This window comes from Euwallacea fornicatus, chromosome 1 (assembly GCF_040115645.1).
Source record: "Euwallacea fornicatus isolate EFF26 chromosome 1, ASM4011564v1, whole genome shotgun sequence".
Lineage (NCBI taxonomy): Eukaryota > Metazoa > Arthropoda > Insecta > Coleoptera > Curculionidae > Euwallacea > Euwallacea fornicatus.
In genome coordinates, this window is record NC_089541.1 from 8389811 (window position 1) to 8413667 (window position 23857).

A 23857-nucleotide genomic window follows, 5' to 3' on the forward strand; every position below is an offset into this window, starting at 1 on the left:
TCTATTGTGTTTCAATCTTTATTACATTTCACCCAACGGATATAACTTCCCAACGAAGTCAGTTATAATATCATTAACTGAGGGTGATCGAAGTCAAGAGAACGGTTAGTTTCCGCTTTAATCATTGGGAGAAAAGTCGAGGTAAAAACCCTTTTCGTGGTATCAGGTCCGGAAGCTCTTAAGAGTTCCCGGACTCCGGCTCTTAAGGTCGAGCCTAATATAAGGCATACCGTGGTTAAATTACCAGATAGATAATTGCACTAAATTTCCATTAATGGTACTCAAACAATACCCTTTTCTTCACAAAGAAATCTTTCAAAAAGACGTCGGACCTGTTGCTCTGGCAGCCGAGTGGTGTGGGATTCACCGAAGCGCCTATCTACTAAAAACCTCGAGGTATTTAAGAAACCGAACTTCGACCCAGAACTATCTCAGGGGAATACATAATCTTTAGTATCAAGGATGCGTTAAAATTTTACTGTTTATAACGTTTCTTATTCTTATTGGCTTTCTTATGTCCAATTGTCCTTCAGCAATAGCTCTTAGAGTCTTATTATGTTAAACTTACGTGCACTATCTATCTGAAATGCTAATCGAGATGGGTGGATAAAAAGTTAATGGAGGGCATATTTGGTCTTTATGAATTGCCAACTTATTTCTTGGGTTTGGTGGGAATCGAGGTTTCATGATTTAATCAAGGCTTTAGCGGGGAAAACATTTTTTGGGCGAGATATGAAGTGTTTGGTGGACAAGTCAAACATGAAAGGGCACGTGATGTATCACAATGAGTCTTATGACGTGGCTCCCCGTGCGTGATTCCCATTAAACTCCGAACGTCATCTATCTGGACATGTGATTAAATGAACCACAACAATAACAAAAATATAACCTCACATTCCATATTTGTTATCTATTTCTTAGTTTTATGGCAGTTTCTCGTGTTATTTTGCTTTATTTTCTTAATTTCTTGGGAAATGTTTTTTATTGTGCCATATGCATTCAACACGATTTAACGCATACCTTCAACCAGGCATTCATTCGAGCATAGTACCTCGGAGTTCCTAGATCCTATAAAGTAACTATCACCTAAGAAAATTAAGCTTTTTAATTGAGTCTTTAAAATTCTTTATTAACTTGAGTCCAAAATAGTCCAAATAAATGTATTCTATAATTTTTAAATTTTCTATTAGTAAGTTCTAAAATTCACTCACCAAATCGTTAATAATTCTTAGTTTTAACTGCAAATAGTTTACAATTCCACCACTTCAGCAACACTTATCTATGTGTGTGAGGATGAAACATAAAAGAAAAAAATGTTTTCAAATTATATTGTGCAATTTCGATTTGGCAAATTTACAACCTTCTCATGAAACCTCTCAGAAAATGACATTACTGAGAGCTCGCCTGGCAAAAAAGGTACTTTCCTACTGCAATTAGAAGTACACACTTTCAAGAATATTGAAAGTCTACCATGACATCAGTGGCAGAGAGCAACAGATCTGTGAATTAATTTTTTAAAAGAGAATGCAGTTGACTCTACATCTATATGTGGCACAAGTAATCAATGTAGCAACTAAATGGATTGTACAAATTCCCGCCCAAAAAAAAAACTTGTAAGGAAAACCTCAGTATAATTTTATTCTTTTATTTTCATAAAGCTTAAAAACTGGCCCTATCCAGTGTGCTTTTCTCCTTTGATTTAAGTTTCATACCTATCTGCAATGCCAACTTTATAGTGAGGCGATGATGGCTCAGGACGGCACACTTTCCTTTTCGCCAGTTTTTCTGGAGAGTTTGAGGCAGTGTTTAAAAATTTTGCCCAAGTATCAAGACTCGCTAAAGCCAGATCTGCTTACTTGAATATTTCCCTGTTTTTTTAGATTTAAGTCTTTTATGAGAGACACAAGAAAAAGGATGTTCTTGAATATTGGCGTTTTACTGCTAGAAATTACTAAACCTGTGCAAATTCAGCGTGAAGCGATAAACTTAAAGCAAGAAGTGTAATTTGCATATTGTAATTTATCAATGTGTTCTATCAGATTAATGATTTAATTTTATTTTCAAGAGTATCAAGAACCTATTTTAGCTCTTCTCTTTAAAAAACTGTATTATTACTGTAATCGTAATTAGAGAGGAGTTAGGTGTACCAGTCGTTGTAGATATGTGTAACATATCCTGATATTTGCCTTAATTTTTGGATTGTAACTAAGAATAACACCGCGTAAAGGGAACGTAAATTAATCTGATAAGAGCAATCGTTGTTTACATATTTTAACCTCGTTAATGATTTCATAATGACGAGCAGACACCAAGATCTTGATGTTGTTTCAGTAAAAGTTGAAACATTTGGTTAACAAAAGCTGTGCAAAATTTGAATATAAAATTAACTTTCATAACTATTTTTGAAATTAACACCCACACTTCCGTTGAAAATATTTTGATAAACGAGAATTGACCAACACTCTTGAAGGTAATTTGAAAATTTGTTTTCTTACTAATAATTTTCCTTACATTTTAAATACATAAAGGATATAATTCAGATGGAGTTTGCACTCGGCGGAGTTGCAGCCATGGGTGCCTGTCTCTTCACTAATCCATTGGAAGTTTTGAAGACTCGATTGCAGCTTCAAGGCGAACTGCAAGCCAAAGGCGCACATGTTGTTCATTACAAAAATGTTTTGCATGCAGGTTACGTAGTAGCGAAAAACGATGGCTTCCTCGCTCTTCAAAAAGGCTTGGTACCAGCCCTTTGGGTACAACTTATCATGAATGGAGCTAGATTAGGTGGGTAAAAATATACGGGCAAGATCACTGCTTTAGGGAACTAAGAAAATCAAGAGAAATTGACTAGTTGTAACACTTGGCAAAAACTTTATATTAACACACATACATCGATTAAATCATTTTTGAATTTTTTCTCTTTAGTATTGTATATGATGAAATCAGGGCTAAATAAAGCCACATTACTATTAGAGGAATGTTCATTATACGGGGTAATTCAGAATTATAGAATAAAATTTCTAAGAATTATACAGTACAACAGTAAAGGCGTTTGAGTATAAAAATCCATGCGTGAAAATGTATAAAGTGCTACGGCCTTATGATACTTGAAAACAGTTATGTGCAAAATGAATTTTATCGAATTTTAGTAAATTTAATTTTAATTTTTTTGTATAAAATAACATCATGGTAATTGTTCAAAATGTCTTTGAACTTGAACGCACCTGTATAATCGACGTACATGGTTTTTGCCGCCTGACTAAAAATTTGCTAATCGTTTTGAACACCTTCAAATGCCGCAGTCATTCATGCAATCAGGTCCTACACTGGCGTTTCATAAACCAAAAACTTCACATATCCCCACAGAAAGAAATCGAAAAATGTTAGATAGGATGTCATAAAGGGCTAAGTAACTAGACCGCTCCTACGTTGACCGAACTAATGAAATTCAAAGATGACATTTTGAACAAACAAATTAAAGAGAAACGTATAAAAACTTAATAAAACACATTTTTGCACATAACTGTCTTAACGCATCATAAGACTAACGCGTTAGGGAAACATTTCCAAACATTGGTTCTTACACTGAATGTTTTTCTATTGTTGCATTGAAAGAAACTCAAAGTTTGATTCTATAATTCCATATCATCCTGCACATATGAAATAACTGACCGTTTAAAATACCTTTTAGGTGTGTACGGTTACGCCGACACTTCAGGTTATTTGAGAGACAACGAAGGAAATCTTCTTTTTACAAAAAGCATCTTAATTACGGGTCTGGGTTCCGTTATAGGACAATATTCGGCGAGTCCCCTGTTTCTCGTTAAAACCCATTTGCAAGCCCAGGCAGTTCAAGCTATCGCTGTTGGTTATCAGCATCATCACACGGGTACTTTTCAGGCACTTTCGAATATTTTTAACGCAAACGGAGTAAGCACTATTAACGTTGCGTGAAGAAAACATGAGGATTGATATTTGCAGGTTAAAGGGTTGTTTAGGGGAGCTGTTGCTACCATTCCTAGGGCGTTTATAGGAGGGTCTTCTCAAATAATGTGCTTTGAATACACCAAACAGTGGATCGACCGTTATAATATCACAGATAACTCGCTTTTAAGGTCGTTTATGAGCAGTATGGTGGGAGGGGTTGTTGTCAGTGTTGTGATGACACCGTTTGATTTGATTATGACTAGACTGTATAATCAACGTAAGTATTAGGAATTCATACGCTAATGTGATTTTACTGCCAATGAGGGGAAGCTTAGCTTTAGAAAACATAATTGGAAATAGTTTTTGAGCATCCAAACATTGAGCTCTTTCGTAACGTTTGGTCCACAACTGTGGTGGACATTGCCAAAAGCCTAAAGTGATGTCCACTGCAGATATGAACAAAAGCAGAAAATGCGTCCGATTCTGAAAACATCAAACAATAATTTTACTGCTACGCACTGTTCATTTCAGCAACTGATTCGTCTGGAAGAGGTCTACTGTACAACAATTACTTTGACTGCACTAGAAAAATATATCAAGCTGAAAGTTTAACTGCATTTTTCAAGGGTATCGGACCCATGTATCTCCGTCTTGGTCCCCACACTGTATTGTGTCTAGTTTTCTTCGACGTACTTCGAAATTTCGCGTATAAGTATTTTCCGCCAAAGACCAGCCCCAAGGTACAAACTGCTTAAGAGCTTATTTAGTAAATATACTAATATTTTTTGTGATTTAGGTAGACAAAATATTATATATAATTTAGGTATCAAAATATTATATTACTCTTGTTGAATTTCCAATATGTTATATTTTTGATATTTGTTACTGATACTGTTGACTGTTCATTAGGTTCTAAAATGCAATTTTTATGCTTGAGCCTTTGAATTTCAAAGCAATTTAAGAGATACGAATAAAGGAAACGTTGCCTCTGGTATAAACTCTTTATTTTTGCTTTATCACAATACCATTTTACTTATAACAAGTTCGGGTATTTACACGTTTGAGATTTTGGGTGAGAAAGATGCAGCCTTTAATAAAAATTTGTACATATACCTAAAAAAAAGAAAAATATGCCTTAATTGTATATTTTAACAAAATCCAAAAACTGGAAGGTATACTTAAAAATACTTAATACATCATAAAGTAGTATACTTAATAAGATATTTTCCAATCGGTGGCAGTGTGGAGGGCAGAAAGTCTTGGAGCTTGTGATGGCACAGAACGATGTATCTGCACTTCGCAATTTTGTTTAATATGATAATAAATTAGTGACAAACAGAATCTTAACCACGATACTAATCGAGTGTATTACGTAACCACAAAAAATGTTTGATCATTTAATATATGCAGCCACAGATGATGGAGTGACAGATATTCAAATTTGTTAAAAACACACTGCCACGTAATTCTGATCAATATGACAACTTATTCTAAATATATTAAAATTTTATATGAGCAAAACTACAAAATTGATGTGTAAGACTTTATCATCGTAAAATTAAAGGAGTTCATGAATGTTATTTCGCTATGGCACGTTTATTTTGATGATAATATATTTATAGCTCTTTAGATCAAAAATTCTTTTTGCTCAAGGTGAGAAATCGATTCCCATCTGCAGTCACGTAATCCCACATCCTATGAAGTCACAAGACTGTATTTAATAAAACGCCAAGGAAAACGTTATCAGCACTTAAAATATCTCAGAATATTACCATATTTTTGAGGGAAACGTGGGTAAAATAATTTTGTGAGTTCACGTGACACGACAGCAATCTATTTCCATCTTTCAATCTCATAATTTTATTAAATACCCTACAATTAACTTGAAAAAACCACTATTATTTTTGATTAATATTCAACGATCAATCGATCGATATGGATGCCTTTCAACGTTTTGTAACCTAATGAAATATAGGCAATTTTAGGCATACTCCAATAACAGACACAGGAGGTAAGATGCAGTTCTGACATTATGCTATAGTCACGGATGTATTACTATGTTTATTCATATAACATGGCGTGGAAAAAAATGTTGGGCTTGAGAGAAGTAAGAATTAGGAATACACAAATGAGTGCAGATAGAGATTGAGGGAACTAATTCAGTCTAGTATTCTGTATGCTTTGCCATTATGCAAGTAGGTAATTGAAACTCGGCTCAACGACACACTTGTGGGTACATTCTCGCCTTACTGGACGTGCGTACAAATAGAGTAACGTGTATTGAAGGGGAACAAATCGTAGGATTCTGCAGTGTATTCCAGTCGTATCACGGTAAGCACCGTCCGTCTCATTTTTTTCAGGGAAAGATCGTTAACATGACTTCAAAAAATAAAATTACTTTAAATTGTATTCATTTTCTGATTTTCGTATTCAACGCATGGTGGATCAAGGTAAGTGGAGACGTAGGAAAACTAGTCACTCCCTCATAGAAACACCATTGGTAAGATGAATAAATAAATCTAATTTTATTCATTTTTATGCATAAAAGTAGTTAGTTATCAGGAAACTTTCCATACAAAAAATTAAATATTTTTTTAACAACTATCCCATTTGGAACTAATTGCTGCCGCAAAAGAACATTCATTTTTGGTATATATTATTTAAAAAAAAAGTATTTAGAAGAGAATTAACAATCAGGAACTTTACACCTGACAAAGTCTTATTCGTTTCAAAATACTCAAAAAAATCATTAGGTGTGACCACCAAACAAAAACTTAAAATGTCAGAAAATGGCCATAAAGTCTGCAACCCTCTAAACTTGATCCAAAGGGTGAGGCAACAATATGTTTACTGCTTAAGTCAATTAACGATTAAATATGGAAGAAATAAATAAATGGCTGGTATTTACCTCTCGAAACTAATCAGGCTTCACAAAACAACATACACAAACTTCACAATCTCAAAGGCATTGCAAAAATACTCAATTTGTTGGGTGTTCTTCAAAGGGTGTTTTCTAAGCTCTGAAGAAAAAACTAGCGTGTTTTAATGCGTGTTCTAAAGAACACCTGATTAACTCACTGAAAGACCCTCCCCGTTCCACCTACACCCGCCTGTTTCATTAAAAAAATCCCTTATTTTCATCTGAGTAATTTTCTCAGCACCGCACACTTCTATATCCTCAACACAATCACTCACTCTCGACACGATTTCCCTAGCGACGATTCACTACAAAAATAACTGAACGTAGGTCAGACTAAAACTTGTCCTGGAACAAAAACAAATTATTCGTGGCTGCTACCGCGATTATATTTTCCAAGGGATGCCACGCGGTATGCAATATTTTCTTATTAAAGTCCAGACAGTCCACGCTGATTTCGTCTTTTTTCCGTTTACCTTGCGAACAGACCTTACGCGGGCGCAGGATAGTCTTCGGCTTGGCAATGTCTCTCGATGCTTCTAGCGTGACGTCACGCTTCGTAGTTCGATCAAAAACGCGGAAGAAGTTGTTGTAGGAACCGGTCATGATAGCAGTATCGTTCCCGTTCCAGCAGCATTCAAACTTGTCGAAGATACAGTCGTTCTCATAGAGACTACATAGTTTTGCCCTTAGATATTCGTGGACCTACCGAGAAAATTAAAAATGTTAAGAAATGCACAACGTGATACATTCGATCGAGGCAAAGTTGCTGATTCTAATGCTAAATAATACCTTAAAATAGTTCTTTTCTTCATAAGGCGAAAAAGTAGCAAATTTACTGCCGTAACGATATGCATACCTAACATAGTCCTAGATTCAATTATAAACTAAACTACGGCACAAAATTTTCATATCGCCAAGTAAAACAAACACCTGATTATGTTGTTTCACTACGCAATACTCTTATAAACCCCAGCAAGAGTAATATTGACTTACCGGATAAGTTTCTATTGGTTTAGTCTCCATATGCAAGTCCCAAACTTTTACTGATAAGTAATCTCTGGAAATCATATAACGACCATTATTCGACAATTTCACGTCGCTGATGCTTGATATAATCTCAGAGAAGAAACTACGATTCATGGGGTCTTCGGGTTCCTCAAACAACTTTGCATGTCGGTCGCAAAGGGCCGACGCGCGCATATCACACAGTCTAGACAAAAATATATTATAATTTAAAAGTTACGTTCAAAAAGAGATACTAACCTAATCGTTCCCTTACTACTACTGTACACAAACAAGTTGCATTCGACAGGATGAAACTCGGCAGCAGTGATAACTTCCGTTAACTCTTCCATGTTAGCGGGCTTGATATCCACTATATTGAAACTCTGATCTGTGATTTCTAGATGCCAGAGGTTGATCCGCAGGTCATCCGCCGAAAGGTAAGTCTCTTGGTCTGAGTTGACAGAAATTGAATTGATGTGATACGTGTGGGCGTTGGCGAAAATTCTTCGAGGCGAGGCTTCCACCATGAGTTCCATTGGTTTGATTACTGGCACCCGAAGGGAGTTTACGGACCCTGGGTCTACCATGGACCCTACATCAAATCAAATATTCTCTTTAATATGAAATGCTATTTTAACGTGGCCCTTTTCCCTCTTCTATTTAAGATGATGACTTGAAGTTAACAGGTCAATAATAAAGGGTAAATTATCACTGTGTGACATTAAATAGACAGCTGACAACTTAACGCTAATGAATTATTTAGATGGTTTGCAAATTGCCATAGGCCTCAAAGGAAACTTCTTTACTTTTTTTAACAATGAAACAATATTAATTTTATACGACTCTTGTGAACCTTACCATTTTCAGCTTTAGTATTGTATCCTTCAACTTTCTTATCTCTCTCTGAGACCTTCCACAATTTAATGGTTTTATCATTAGTGGACAAGAGAAACTGGGCAGGATTTCTTCTCTTGAGCCATCGAATTTTATTTATTTTTTCCTCAATTTCCAAACTTTTGAGGTAGTCGAATTCAGGTTCATGGCTCTAGAAAAGTTCAAACACATGTTAAGCAAAATAACAATTGAAGCTCATAGTACTTTAGAACACTGATTATTTCAGTGGTGCATAGTAAAGATTTTTATGAAACAAAAGCTAAGCAGAAAAGCCTATGCCAACTTGGTATCATAAGTACAGGGTGTTTTTAAAAAATATTTACTATTATACTAAAACATCAGTCTCACCTGAAATGTGGAGTATACATTATATTCGCCACGTCTAGGTAACGCAGCTTTGCTCATAGGATCTCTTTGAAATATAACAACTCGTCCTCCTTTATCTCCTGTAGCCAGCAATTCTCCATCATGATTGAATTCCACGCAGGAGATAATATCTGCTTCAGTAACATCATCATCAAGGGTTCCCTTAACTTGCGAAAAGCACCACTGGGTGTCTCCATTGCCTGAAAAGATGAAACACAGCGATAACAATGATTTGAAGGCTGTATTATATAGCTTGTCCAATAACGCAAGACTGAAGTTAAATTTTATGATGAATAAAATTTGATAATTAGGGGAAAACAACCTTTTAATGATGCTATGAGAGGCACACATTAATGTAATAGATTAAATTAGTATAATAAAATTTTTATTTTGCTTAAATTATTCGTTACTTACGTTTATGTTACTTTCCTTAAGTTTATAATTACACACAAAGAACTTTTCTGATCATTTAATGATTTTGCAATACATACCAAAATCATACAAAATTGAAAAAGTAGTGGGTTCTTAATTGAATTACTAAGTGCTGAAAGGGACTGAATTTATAAACAAGTAAATGTTAAAGAAATACGTCTTCTTCAGATGCACTTTTTACTGAAATAGATGTGCTGTATTTAATTAAAGATGAATGATGATGTTAGTTCAGGTTAGTTCACAAATCTATAGTAATATCCATAATTAAATCTTTCTTATCAACCCACTTTCTAGCCGGGCAATTTGGATTAAAAAATATAGATACTTACATTTGTTTAAAAATGCCATGGTGGAAAATAACAGAAATTAATATTAATCAACAGTAACTGAGATATGAAATAAAATAACTGAAAATATAATAAACCCAAATCAAATTACAACCAGTAAACTCCCGAAATTTCACAAACCAGTTTATATTTTGGGGACCTTTTTGTTCCTTTCGCCTTAAAATCGAAAATGTAACTAACAGTGGCAGCATAATGCAAATCTCCTAAATCTATCATAAACATATACTACAAAAATGGTTGGGCCAAGGGTAAAGGTAATTGGGAGTTCTAGCCTGTTTATTATCAGTTTGCCTCACTATAATATAATGGGTCACTAGTTTAGACTGGGCTTGCCTAGGTATTATTGGGGGTAATAAATATTTCTGTCTGTACTCTGGGTTGCCCTGGTCATTACTTTATTGTTGGCCATGCTAAAATATTCTGGTAAGGCTTGCCACACATAAAGAAAAAACAGCAAAGGACAACTAGCATATTTTCTTTCTTAAAATTCTGCTTTCTTTCAAAAATATACAAATGTAAATCTAAAACTTTATCCTCAGTCGTGTTTTTCGCGGTTAAATTGGATTTCACCATCCTTTATAGTTCTATCTTTTCCTGATATGTGTATCTCCTATTTCCTGGATCCTATTTTACAGGAACTGCTATGGCGAGACTAAGAAACGCAAAAAAAAAATCACTGATATTAACAACTGAATGACGCTAAGGTGCGACGAATTGACCTATTTCTGGAAGCCCTTAAGGTCTACTAAGAAATGCTTGTCCTTTAGTAATCACTGTAAATTCTGAGAAGATGTGACAGCCATCTTAAAGTTTCTTGGGTGTTCTTCAAGGCCGAAATAAATGAGTTAAAAGCAGTTATTTTCCTACCTGTAAGGAGGTAGTTATATGTGCCAAAATACAAATATTACAATGTAAGTTTCTTTTGTGTGCAACAAGGACCCACAATAACCCTGGTGGAGTACAGGATTTAGAGAATGGGGTTTTAATGTAATAGTAGAAAACATGTCTAAAAAGAATCCTCTGATACTTGTAAGGCCCCTTGGTGTTTTAATATTTTTCTTTCAAAAAGAAAAAATATGTAAATAAAAATTGACATTCTATCTTGAAGAACAAGTAAGTCAAAGTCCCAGCTATTGTCATTAGTTTTGTTTAGTCACTCAGTGAGGTTAACCATTTATTTAACAATAAAATTTTATACAAAAACTGGGAAATATAATACATTATACAAGCTTTTTCTTAAACAAAAGGAGCAAAAAAATAAATTTAGAATTTTTTTGTTTTTGAAATACATTTTTTCTTTTTTTATTTAAAACCAAATTGCAAGATACTTTAAAAGAATTTTCAGTCTAGATTACAGCCATACCTAAAACTTTATTTCTAGTTATCCACTTGATAAAGTCAAAATTAGACTGTAGTTGACAAAGAATATCTCGCAAGGTCCAAAAACACCAATTTCTATTTTTAGTATTATTTTTTAATGAAGTTTCAATGTTTTCATGAACAATTGTCAAATTAATTAAAGAAAAGAACCAAATCTCAAAATGTTTGCTTCTCATGTGTTTCAAAATGGATATAATTTTTAAAATTCTTTAATAATTCAAGAACTGTATTTTTAGAAAGGAATCTCAAAAGCAAGTTAGTTTAGCCCAAAGAAATCAAACAGTTATAATAAGGGGTGATCATATACAAATAATGCCTTGATGATACTTCAAGGTCTATTTGAGGTTTTTTATGATCTTCTATATATGTGTTTGAATGAAAATGAGAATTAATGTAAATTGCTTGAAATATTCTAAAAAATAAACCCAGGAACAAAGTCACATGCTTTAAATTTGAAATTTAACATCATAATTTCAAAATTTGGATATCTATGCCCAATACCTGCTTCAATCTATTGAGATTATAAGTTTAGTATGGAGTATAATCACTATTAACCATTAATGCACAAAATTTGGTTCCACATTCCATAGATCAATGATCAATAGTACTTCTTAGTTGAGGCAGGTTTCACATAAATTGTGAGCACCTGCGAACTTATAAACAACGTCCAACTGCTCTACCATAATGAATGTCGTCTAGACGCTTTTTTAAAGGTAATATAACCACTACATAATAACATAATCTGTCCGCAAAATCTACGTAAAGACCTAAATGCCCATAAGGTTGAAAATGTGCGCATTGAAATGGCATGGCAACACAAAAGGACGATTACTCTTCATAAACAGACAAATTTACCTTCCATAATGTACAATTTTAGTTTTGCAGGACTTTTTTCACATTTCCCCTTTATCGAGGTCACAGTTGGCGAAAAACCGTGGTGTTGCAACACAACTTACCGGCCATAACACGATTCGCGGGCGGGCTTTTCGAAATTCGCGAACGTTTCGGATGTCCTTGGCCTGATACTTCGCTGGACTGTTTCTGACGATACTTCATCAGCGAACTATTTTCGATAATCTTTGATATTTTTTTTTAGCGGCCAACTAATGATAAAAACGATTTCTTCAAATAGAAAAAACACACAAGCCAACCTTGAAAGTCCACCATTACAAAATGTGAGGAAAGCAAAATGACAAATGATACTAGCGCCGCAGGTAGTTTTGCGTGGGTTTTGCTAATCAAAAATGTCAATTGTCGGTTGTCAATTATTTAAGGCGCTTACTTTTCGATCTCTTTTACAGGGATATTGGGGGGCGCTAGAGTCGGGTGTCATTTATCTGCGCAATTTTTTTTAGGCACCTAATAGGTTAAGTTACAAGTAAAAGAGGGTATTTTAATGTTACCCTCAGAACTTGGAGCTTTAAGTAAAGCTGAAGTCGGGGATTTGATCGGTGAATATAACTTCACCTCGATAAGAGCACTGGATCATTTATTTACAATTAAATAACTTTTTATTACCCTTAAACTTATTTAAGCAAATCATAAAATGAAATATGAAATATTGAAACGAACAATATAGCTTGCTCGTCTACACTTCATTAATAAATAATTAGTTTGATTTCTTCTAACCATTTTTTTTTTTTAACATTTTCCCCGGGAACTTCTATACAGATCCCATCGCCTGTCTAGTTGATGACAAGGTGCCTTTTGAATCAATCATATTGAACGCACAGGTACACTTTTACTCCGAATAATATACACTTTTTTAAAGCGAATTATCAATTAATCTAAATAATACATATTAATTTCTAATGCAATTTTTGCAGACAGTTTTTTAATGGTGTTACTTCAATTACAAACATTAAGATCATATAAGTCACTTTTGACATCCGCTAGAAGTTCACAATTCTGTTCTTAGAGGGCACCTATAGCTAGCCGTCTCGACTTTGAGCATTGCGTCACTATTACTCATTTATTTTGTTATTTTTGGTTTATATCTTAAACTGTTAAAGGCTTACTTTAATATAATAGTTTAAGTAAATGATTATATCACAATTTCGTAAAGATCTTTATTTGATATCTTAATGTCAGAATAGATAATATATATAATTATTATATAAGGCGTCCCGGTGAAGTATGTTTACTCCTAATTGACGTATTTTAAGGCTTGGAAAAAATATTCGTTAAGAGGTTTACAAAATAAATACTCTAATCATGTTAAAGGTACCAAAGCAAAGAACCAGCATTATGTACTAGAGTGACATACTGCGCTGAATTAAATCCCTTGACAGTACTGACAAATAATTATCTGACGCTGCTCTGAAAAATCTGACAGGTGGCAAATAGAAAACAAACTGGCGGTGAATCGATTAAGATTTTGATGCTTTAAATGCAAAAAAAATACCATTAGGCATATAAACGTAAACATTAAATAAATTTAGAATCTGTTTCTATATATTCATGGAAAAATAAAGATTGAAATCTCAAATATGTCGATGTACGAACAAGATTATGGTAAGCTCATTTTAATTTTGCTCTGCTTTACTATTAACTATAGCTCAAACTCGATATATTTTAGATCAGTTCGACGATGAGGAAACTGAAGAAATTAGTTCAGAATTGTGGCAAGAAGCTTGTTGGATTGTAATCAATGCCTATTTTGATGAAAAAGGCCTTGTACGGCAACAATTGGACAGCTTCGATGAATTCATTCAGATGTCTGTGCAAAGAATTGTGGAAGATTCTCCTGCTATTGAATTGCAGGCTGAAGCACAACATACTTCTGGTGAAATTGAGGTACCACCAAGGTAAAGATAGAGCCCTTGTAAATATGTAAATATATATTGTGTCTAAAAAGTATGAAATAATTGATTTCAATTGGAAATATTGGAAGACTAAGTAAAACTAAATTTTTCTTTCAATGGGGATGTTAATTATGTTGGTTGCTTAGTAGTGGTTTCAAATTTATAAAATCCTGCTTAATTTTCCTACATTATATTACCCAGCTAATAATAAGGCAACATTATCATAGTCCAATCCAATTGCTCTTTTATTTTCTATGATAATTTAACACTTTTACTTACTTTGGATGCACTATATGCATTTTGTTGCCTCTGCCTGTCTCATGTAAAATTGGAAGGTACTAATAATAGCCTGAGTCAGAAAAGTACATTTGACCTGACATAAAATAAGGCAAGGTGGAGATAAACTCAAGGTGCAAATTTTGAAAAATTCATTACACAAAAAGCAGGGTTGTATGATATGAAAAGTCAAATATATGAATGTATGCATATTACTATTTAGTACTCGTTTATCAATAACATAAAATATTTTTGTCAGATATATCCTGAAATTTGAACAAATCTACTTATCAAAACCCACCCATTGGGAAAAAGATGGTGCTCCCTCACCAATGATGCCTAATGAGGCAAGATTGAGAAACTTAACTTACTCTGCCCCACTATATGTGGACATAACAAAAACGATAATTAAAGAGGGAGAAGATCCCATTGAAACACAACATCAAAAAACATTCATCGGTAAAATACCGATTATGCTCCGATCTACTTATTGCTTGCTGAGCGGCTTAACAGATCGTGATTTAACTGAATTGAATGAATGCCCTTTGGATCCCGGAGGTTATTTTATTATCAACGGATCAGAAAAAGTTCTTATAGCACAGGAGAAAATGGCTACTAATACTGTATATGTATTTTCCATGAAAGATGGGAAGTATGCATATAAAACTGAAATCAGATCGTGTTTAGGTAGGCTTCTTTCAGATATAATGTGAAGAAATAATTATTACTCCTTATACTTCTAGAACATAGTTCTCGTCCAACTTCAACCCTCTGGGTAAATATGATGGCCAGAGGTGGCCAGGCAATAAAAAAAGCAGCTATTGGTCAACGTATTATCGCTATCCTCCCTTATATCAAACAAGAAATACCAATTATGATCGTATTCAGAGCTCTCGGTTTTGTAGCTGATAGAGATATATTAGAACACATTATTTATGACTTTGAAGACCCTGAAATGATGGAAATGGTTAAGCCTTCCTTAGATGAAGCTTTTGTTATTCAAGAACAAAATGTCGCTCTAAATTTTATTGGTGCCCGAGGCGCTAGGCCTGGAGTAACGAAAGAGAGGCGTATAAAATATGCCCGGGAAATTTTACAAAAAGAAATGTTACCACATGTGGGCGTGTCTGATTTCTGTGAAACAAAGAAGGCCTATTTTTTGGGGTACATGGTACATAGACTTCTTCTGGCAGCTCTTGGAAGGAGAGAATTAGATGACCGAGATCACTATGGAAATAAGAGACTGGATTTAGCTGGACCTTTGTTGGCTTTCCTATTTAGAGGGTAATTTAAATTTTTATGCAAATCTACTGAAGAAATTGTAAATTATTATTTTGTAGACTGTTTAAGAATTTAATGAAAGAGGTCAGAATGTATGCGCAAAAGTTCATTGACAGGGGAAAAGATTTCAATTTGGATTTAGCCATTAAAACAAAACTAATCACGGATGGTTTACGATATTCTCTCGCTACAGGAAATTGGGGAGACCAGAAGAAGGCTCATCAAGCTCGGGCTGGAGTATCTCAAGTAAGCCCATTTTTATATGAAATTATGTTGAATTACCATTAAACAATAGAATATGGTACAAAGAAACAAAGTTTTTTTTAGGTATTAAATCGTTTAACTTTTGCTTCAACTCTTTCTCACTTGAGACGCGTTAACTCGCCAATTGGAAGAGACGGGAAATTGGCCAAACCTCGTCAATTGCATAATACATTATGGGGTATGATTTGTCCTGCAGAAACTCCCGAAGGCGCTGCTGTAGGTCTTGTAAAGAATTTGGCGCTTATGGCATATATTTCCGTTGGGTCTCAACCGTCGCCAATTTTGGAGTTTTTGGAGGAATGGTCCATGGAAAATTTGGAGGAAATTGCTCCATCCGCAATTGCAAATGCTACAAAGATTTTCGTTAATGGATGTTGGGTAAGAGATAATTGAATGTTTATTTGTGATAGCCCCTTATGTTCAGAATATAATAAATTAATTTAATTAATTTTTTTAATTATATTTTAAATCATCAATTCTTGTCTTCTTTAGGTGGGTATCCATCGTGATCCCGAACAACTCATGGCAACTCTTAGAAAATTAAGACGTCAAATGGACATTATCGTATCAGAAGTATCAATGATAAGAGACATTAGAGATAGGGAAATTAGGATATATACAGATGCTGGTAGAATTTGTAGACCTCTTTTAATCGTGGAAAACGGCCAACTCTTGCTAAAGAAGAAGCATATCGATAATTTAAAAGAAAGGGAATATAATAACTATGGATGGCAAATGTTAGTAGCCTCAGGTGTTGTTGAATATATCGATACATTGGAAGAAGAAACTGTGATGATTGCCATGTCACCCGATGATTTACGGCAAGAAAAAGAATATGCGTATTGTACTACTTACACCCACTGTGAGATTCATCCGGCCATGATTTTGGGGGTATGTGCCTCGATTATTCCTTTCCCTGATCATAATCAAAGTCCTAGGAATACTTATCAAAGCGCTATGGGGAAACAGGCTATGGGTAAGTTGTATTGCCTTTTTTTGGTTGTTTTAGGTTTAACCTTTGCTAAAATGCTTTTTGGCAAAGCATTTAGTTTATGTGGCAATGAGCCTAAATTTATTTCTCGTCTTATTGTTGCACCGTTTACTATTGCATTAAATGCATTTTTGTTATAAAATTGACATAGATCTTCATTTCATCTAGGTGTTTACATTACCAATTTCCATGTCCGAATGGACACTTTGGCCCACGTTTTATATTATCCACATAAACCGTTGGTTACAACTAGATCTATGGAGTACCTTCGATTCAGAGAGCTACCGGCCGGTATTAATAGTATAGTTGCCATTGCTTGCTATACCGGTTATAATCAAGAAGATTCGGTTATTTTGAACGCATCTGCCGTAGAACGAGGATTCTTTAGGTATTTGGATGAAATTCAACCTAATTTAGTGTTGCAGAAATATAGTTTGTTTTAGATCGGTGTTTTATCGATCATATAAAGACTCTGAAAATAAACGTATAGGTGACCAAGAGGAACAGTTTGAGAAACCGACAAGACAAACGTGCCAGGGAATGAGAAACGCCTTATATGATAAACTCGACGAAGATGGAATCATTTCGCCAGGTATAAGAGTGTCAGGCGATGATGTGGTTATCGGAAAAACAATGACTTTGCCTGAGAATGATGATGAAGTAAGAAGAGATTTTTAGTAATTTGTTCTTTGTAAGAATATGAAATAAACTTCATTTTTTTAGTTAGAAGGAACGACAAAACGGTTCACTAAACGAGACGCCTCCACTTTTCTGCGTAACAGCGAAACTGGAGTCGTGGATCAAGTAATGCTGACCCTGAATTCTGAAGGTTATAAGTTTTGCAAAATTAGGGTACGCTCGGTGAGAATTCCGCAAATCGGGGACAAATTCGCTTCGCGCCACGGTCAAAAAGGAACCTGTGGCATCCAATATCGACAAGAGGTAATTGTATATATTTTTTGTGTATTTAAAAATATTTTTATTCTTTTTGGCAATTTAGGATATGCCCTTTACGTGTGAAGGCATCACCCCAGACATCATTATTAATCCTCACGCTATTCCATCTCGTATGACAATTGGTCACTTAATTGAGTGCATCCAAGGAAAAGTGTCTTCCAACAAAGGGGAAATTGGTGACGCCACTCCTTTCAATGATGCAGTAAACGTGCAAAAAATTTCCACTTTATTGCAAGAATATGGGTACCAGCTCAGAGGAAATGAGGTGAAATAGTAGTTTTTAAATTTATGTTTTTTTGAGTTTATGTTTAAATGTGAAAATTATAGGTAATGTTTAATGGCCATACTGGGAGAAAAATAAACGCCCAAATCTTTTTGGGTCCCACTTACTATCAACGTCTGAAACACATGGTGGATGACAAAATACATTCGAGAGCTAGAGGTCCTGTGCAAATCCTGGTGAGACAACCCATGGAAGGAAGGGCGAGAGATGGAGGTCTGCGTTTCGGGGAGATGGAGCGGGATTGCCAAATATCTCACGGTGCGGCTCAATTCCTAAGGGAACGACTGTTCGAAGTGTCCGATCCTTACCGAGTACATATTTGCAACTTCTGCGGACTGATAGCTATCGCAAACATGAGAAATAACACATTCGAATGCAAAGGATGCAAGAATAAAACCCAGATTTCACAGGTGAGACTGCCATATGCCGCGAAGTTGTTGTTCCAAGAATTGATGTCTATGAATATTGCGCCAAGGCTTATGGTGCTTTAAAATTGGATTTTACTGAGTTTAAAATTTTGCAATCACTGTATAATTGAAGTAAATAAAGCGTATTTCAAGTTTTCTTAATTGTGCTGGGTTGCGCCTCTTCCTCCTCCTCCTCCTCCTTCACCTCCACTTTCAAAGAGAGAAAAGAAGGAAATTGAACTGTCAAAGAAATAGTGTAGGTAGAAGCGTATATAAACATTTATAGCCATAAAATTAAGATCTAAAAAAAAATTCAATGACTTTCAATACATAACAATTTTATCTTGTATTTTGTACCATGTCAACGATTACTGCTTCTTTGCTTTGAATATTTAACTTGTTACTTTCAAAAGACATAACTTTATTTCTTTTAAGTCAAATTAACTTAAATGTCTCTTTAAATATCTTTTGTTTACTAACAAGGATTAAAATTTAGAATAATAAAAGTTGGAAAAAAATTTCACAGAAGTGAAACCACGGGGAAAAACGACGTTAATTTCAATATACAACAATTTTATCCTGTATTTTCTACAACGTCATCATTTTCAGCTACTTCACTTTGCACATGTGTCTTGTCACTTTTAAGAGACACAATCTCCTTTCTTTTGGGCAAAATTAACTCAAAAGCATCTTTAAATGTCATTCCTTCACTAACACGGATTAAAATTTCAAATACTGAAAATAGAAAAAGAATTTCATAAAGTCAAACATGGAAGATACAAAAACCAAATTCCTACTACCTTGATTTATAGTCAAAACTTTTCGTTGTTTCATCCAAAAATATTCACTTATTGGTAAACGTCCATGGGCTATTCCCTCTGTTAATGCTTTATTGTAACAAATTCCCTGCAATTAAACAATTAATTAGTATTGCTTTTTGTTATACCATCATAGAGGAATACAAAAACTGAACAGAACAAAATAATTCTATTAATTTTGATTGTATTTTACATTAAATCTATGTTATGATGGTACCTTGTGCGCATTATGGTCTACTAAGCCTCCAATTATGTAAACTTTATGATCATGTAATTCACGTATTACATTATCACTATCACTAGTTAAATAAATTAAGTTTTCCTTAGGAAAAACATCCATATAATCATTGTCATGAAAAACCATATCCCAGTATTGATAGCCATGGTACCTTTCCAGTTCTCTCTTACTTCGACCATTGAAATTTGTAAGGTACAATTGCATTGGAGCTAGAGCTCGTCTATTTTCTGTATAAACCCTTAAAATCTGCTTGGCTGTTTTGGCCATATCCTGTAAAATTATATATATTATAGATTTATTTCCTGCTTAAGGTGATAGCTTGCCTTGTCTATCATTAAATAATCAAAGCTCAAATCAATGCAAACAGAAATTTTACAACTACTTGCTTCCATTGTTCTCATTTTGAGAGCTCTTCGACTTGGTCCCATATTAATGTTATTAATTCGAGCTAGTTTTCTTTTTTCTCTGAGCTTTTCTTTTTCTTTGGCTCGTTTTTCCTTCTTTACATCTTGCCATTTTAAAAACTTTTTGTATTTTTTTTGCTGCCTTTTGGTGAGTTTTGATATCTCTACACCATTAAAATAATTTACAATTGGCACCTCTGAGGGGTCTTGAGGCAGTTCCTCATCAATTGTAGAACTGCTTTCAGCAGGTGTCAAATGGATATCTATTTTTTGACATATATCCATATCATCATGGTTTATACCGTTTTCTACTTGAAATGGTTGATTATCCATTGGTTTTCTTAGCTTAGTTAAAGGTGAAAAAGTATAATGGGCCCTCAATCTGGAAAATTCTTGATTCTTACAAATAAAAAATTTTTTTTTTACCTTAACCTCAAATACGGAGAAGCGACAAGTGACTATCGTAATTCGCGTCAGCATCAATCGAACTGAACAGCATTTAAAGTAGCAGGTGGGAGGGTCGCTAACATGAATTAGTTAATATACAGGGTATTTCCAAATAAAATAAGAATGAGTTACACTGCGGACTATGACTATACGTGCTCGAAATCTAGAACACCTGAAATATTTAAATCCGTTCGAGGCAACAAATTATTAGAGAGGTATAGATCTCGGAATTAGAAATGTATAGGATCGGGCACTAAACGAAGTAAGCTGTATCTCACGCACTGCTTATCCTAGGACTCTGGAAAACAAATGGGGGTTGCTGGAACAAAAAAGCGGATTGTTGGTCTAAATTGGGCTGTGGGAATGTACCTATAAATCCAAAGAGATTGTGAAATCTTTCAAGACTGATCAACTAATCATTGTATATATTGCAAAGGCGTGTAGTACACGTCAGGAAAAATAATGAACACTGAAACTTTCTCGGAGAGATTTATTTACTATAGGTCCAAAAAAAGCGCGTTTTGACTACAAACGAAAAAAAAATTTAATATAAAAAAGATTATAAAATCATATTTTCTACTTGATCACTTCGCGCTTGTAACAAGACCGTAATATTTTGTGTACAAACGTAAATATTTTATAGTACTTTAAATAGACATACATTAATCCTAAGTAAACCCTAGCTAATGACAACTTACAGTAAGAACGATTCATGTTTAGTACTTCATATTTAAAGGCTCAGCTTCGCTCTTCAAATAAATGAACGGAAATGCGCAATACCTACTTTATTTCTTGTTTCTAAAATATTATTTGAAAAAGAAAAATAATTGTGGGACTATGTTACTATTTAGTAAAAATGCTACCAGTGATACACGCCAAACCAAAAATTGTCGATAAAGGATATTTTGCTACATAAACAACAAACAGAACACAACATTGAAGATCAAAATATTTTGTTAACTCTTCCACAGGCATCAGCTTTCGAATTTTAAGTGACTCTTGTATTTCTTACGTAAGTCACTTTTAAAATTTTAAACTTAAAACTTTGCAAGTTAAAACATCAAGATCGATAGGTACCTTCCAGATTGTAGATTCCCAATTTTATTTAAACATGATCTACATAATATATCATTAAAATAAACATCATTAACAGAAGTAGGATTATATCACATCCAATAATAAGATTTTTACAATTTCTAATCATTAAAAACTCTTATTTGTTATCTATTGAAGAAATATTTAGTTAATCTCCTTGAAATAATGTGAGAACACAAAATCTTCAAAATGTAGCATTCTGAAACATACTTACCTAAAAAACACAAAGAATTCAAAATAGCGATTTCTAAGGGTATAACTCCGCAAAGAAATTTTTTTTTTTACGGAAACCGTTTTCAGCCCTGCAATGCTTAACGCATGCCGGACTTTGAATGCGCTATTAACCATTGTAAGGTGATGTCAATGTTGTCTTTTTCTTTACAGGATATTGAATAGCAGCAAATCTCACGGTCTTGGATTGCTGACAGATTCCTAAACGTATTTTGTAAAGTTTAAAAAGTCGGAACACAATTTATAATTTTTACATTCTCTCAATAAGGCCATTCTCATCCAAAGCTTGAGCTTTATCCCTCTTATTTCCCAGCACTAACACAGGAATACCAGCCAGCTGTGGTTTATCCAAGAGATTGTGCAGTTCATTCCTTGATGCTTCGATTTTGTCTGGGTCAGCCGCGTCTACCATGTATCTAGATTATTGGCATATCATGCATTTACATAACACTAAATGAATACTAAGTGGCATACACAATGGCATTAACTCCTCTACAATATCTCTCCCACATGGATCTAAATCTAGGCTGGCCACCAATATCCCAAACTTTAATTGTCACATTACCCTTGGTGATTTTTCTCATGTTGAAACCAACTGTAGGGATCATGTCTTCACTAAATTGACCAGACTAAAATGAAGCATCAATTTCTCAAAAAAAGCTTGAATTTGGTTAACAGAAAATGTTTATTCAAGGATTTATTTTGTTAAATATATTTTAAGTGCCAGTTTAATGATTAATAATTTCTAGACACTCTATAGACATGTCATAGGAGGCTTTTAGATATATACTAAGTGAGCAATGAAAAAAGTGTACCTATTGATAATGTTTAATGCAATTGAATGGAAGAAATGTGAAATGAAGCCTAGAAAAGGGTTAGTTTAAAATTCCTCGTAAAACCTAATAAAAACTCTTCCAGTGTCAGTAAACAATACTGGTGCAGGTATAGAAGGAGAATTAGATGTCAAGTTTGGCCTCAGCAATTTTTTTAGATCTATTAGATACATCAGTATTAGAACCCTATTGCCAGGTCTGATAAGAACTCTATGTACTAGACCTGTTTCTTAAATTAATTTTATCACATTGTGCTAATATAGCACAGGAGTATTAACTAAATATTTATACATTTGTGGTTTTGTAGTGAGAAGTATATGAAAAAAAGTAAGTTTGGAAAAACTGTGTATGGAATAATCAAAGGAATAAATATCTTGATAAACTGAGGCCTCAGTAGGTACCCAATCTGTACCTAAGTATTTACTATACTATATTGTAAAGTTGAATAAAGTTATTCTTTAAGGATTTACTTACAGCAATAACATTAACGAAAGTAGTTTTCCCAGAATACTGAAGACCAACCAAAGTTAGTTCCATTTCCTCCTTCCAAAAAAGACTCCTGAACCAGTCCAGTATTCTATTCATTAAAGCTAACATGTTGTATGATTGTTAAGTACTACTTTACTGTAAAGTTATGTATAATCTGGCATTAACTCTTGCAAAAGTAACGTTAAATCTTTATCAACTTTATTCGAAAGACGTTAAAAATGGGAGGATTTTAAGAAGTTCGACTTTTTGTTTTCAATTATTGAATCAACTATCTACTCCAAATCAGCTGTTTGTCAGACTGGCTTGTATAATTAATCGATATGTAGCCCTCTAGGAGCAATTATTTTAATCAAACTTTAATTCGGTTAGACGAGAACTCTAATCTTAACGTCAAGTATGTTACGATTGTCCAGAATATGGACCCATTCTAAAATTTAGTTTCTAAAATCTGTCAAAGCGGTATAAGTTTTATAATTCACAAAATAGTAGTATATTATTTTTCAATTACGTTTGACAAACTTATTATATTCATGTCACCAATTTAGGATGCTATTTTAATAATTTTGTTTTGATCTTCGATATTTTACCTAAAGGAATTCTTTTTGGACTTGTTTGATGATCCTTGAAAAAATATATAAAACTTCGTCTTCCTGTATATCGAAAATGGAGCGTTTTTTACGATGGGTCTCTTAGTATTTTTTCATTATTTCGAGAAATATTAATGTCCCCTGAAATATATTCGTGATCATACGTTACACTTTGTATTTT

At 34.0% G+C, this 23857-nt stretch overlaps 5 protein-coding genes across 9 annotated transcripts; 2 read left to right on the plus strand and 3 right to left on the minus strand.

Moving 5' to 3' along the window:
* The first annotated feature begins 892 nt into the window (after positions 1 to 892).
* Positions 893 to 4925, plus strand: LOC136342691 (solute carrier family 25 member 35-like). Of its 3 annotated transcripts, XM_066288775.1 has the most exons (6): positions 894 to 1075; positions 2332 to 2470; positions 2541 to 2784; positions 3692 to 3930; positions 3982 to 4204; positions 4459 to 4925. In XM_066288775.1, exons 3-6 carry the CDS (start codon positions 2541 to 2543, stop codon positions 4680 to 4682), a joined length of 930 nt encoding a protein of 309 aa, XP_066144872.1. In that variant the 5' UTR covers positions 894 to 1075; positions 2332 to 2470; the 3' UTR covers positions 4683 to 4925. The 3 variants fall into 3 exon arrangements, with proteins under 3 accessions (XP_066144880.1, XP_066144872.1, XP_066144862.1); XM_066288783.1 differs by lacking the exon at positions 2332 to 2470 and having other exon boundaries at positions 893 to 1075; XM_066288765.1 differs by lacking the exon at positions 894 to 1075 and having other exon boundaries at positions 1650 to 2470.
* tws (protein phosphatase 2 regulatory subunit tws) lies at positions 4915 to 12470 on the minus strand. Of its 2 annotated transcripts, none has more exons than XM_066288722.1 (6): positions 12228 to 12470; positions 9095 to 9312; positions 8711 to 8897; positions 8111 to 8444; positions 7841 to 8057; positions 4915 to 7549 (listed from the first exon to the last, which is right to left on the minus strand). In XM_066288722.1, exons 1-6 carry the CDS (start codon positions 12325 to 12327, stop codon positions 7181 to 7183), a joined length of 1425 nt encoding a protein of 474 aa, XP_066144819.1. In that variant the 5' UTR covers positions 12328 to 12470; the 3' UTR covers positions 4915 to 7180. The 2 variants fall into 2 exon arrangements, with proteins under 2 accessions (XP_066144819.1, XP_066144831.1); XM_066288734.1 differs by having other exon boundaries at positions 12127 to 12463.
* Positions 12471 to 13295: 825 nt separating this feature from the next.
* RpII140 (RNA polymerase II subunit RpII140) lies at positions 13296 to 18691 on the plus strand. The gene is made up of 12 exons (XM_066288708.1): positions 13296 to 13785; positions 13850 to 14078; positions 14611 to 15038; positions 15095 to 15635; positions 15692 to 15878; positions 15960 to 16274; positions 16389 to 16872; positions 17056 to 17275; positions 17331 to 17547; positions 17611 to 17829; positions 17888 to 18109; positions 18172 to 18691. The coding sequence occupies exons 1-12, from the start codon at positions 13761 to 13763 to the stop codon at positions 18616 to 18618; spliced, it is 3534 nt and encodes a 1177-aa protein (XP_066144805.1). The 5' UTR covers positions 13296 to 13760; the 3' UTR covers positions 18619 to 18691.
* A 104-nt stretch (positions 18692 to 18795) lies between these two features.
* On the minus strand, positions 18796 to 20795 carry LOC136342678 (tRNA methyltransferase 10 homolog A). 2 transcript variants are annotated; one of them, XM_066288752.1, is made up of 5 exons: positions 20427 to 20795; positions 19914 to 20376; positions 19570 to 19860; positions 19335 to 19440; positions 18796 to 19269 (listed from the first exon to the last, which is right to left on the minus strand). In XM_066288752.1, the coding sequence occupies exons 2-5, from the start codon at positions 20325 to 20327 to the stop codon at positions 19109 to 19111; spliced, it is 972 nt and encodes a 323-aa protein (XP_066144849.1). In that variant the 5' UTR covers positions 20328 to 20376; positions 20427 to 20795; the 3' UTR covers positions 18796 to 19108. The 2 variants fall into 2 exon arrangements, with proteins under 2 accessions (XP_066144849.1, XP_066144840.1); XM_066288743.1 differs by having other exon boundaries at positions 19914 to 20795.
* Positions 20796 to 20917: 122 nt separating this feature from the next.
* Positions 20918 to 23386, minus strand: Arl8 (ADP-ribosylation factor-like protein 8). The gene is made up of 4 exons (XM_066288795.1): positions 23075 to 23386; positions 22242 to 22396; positions 22022 to 22183; positions 20918 to 21968 (listed from the first exon to the last, which is right to left on the minus strand). The coding sequence occupies exons 1-4, from the start codon at positions 23195 to 23197 to the stop codon at positions 21848 to 21850; spliced, it is 561 nt and encodes a 186-aa protein (XP_066144892.1). The 5' UTR covers positions 23198 to 23386; the 3' UTR covers positions 20918 to 21847.
* Between the last annotated feature and the right edge of the window lie 471 nt (positions 23387 to 23857).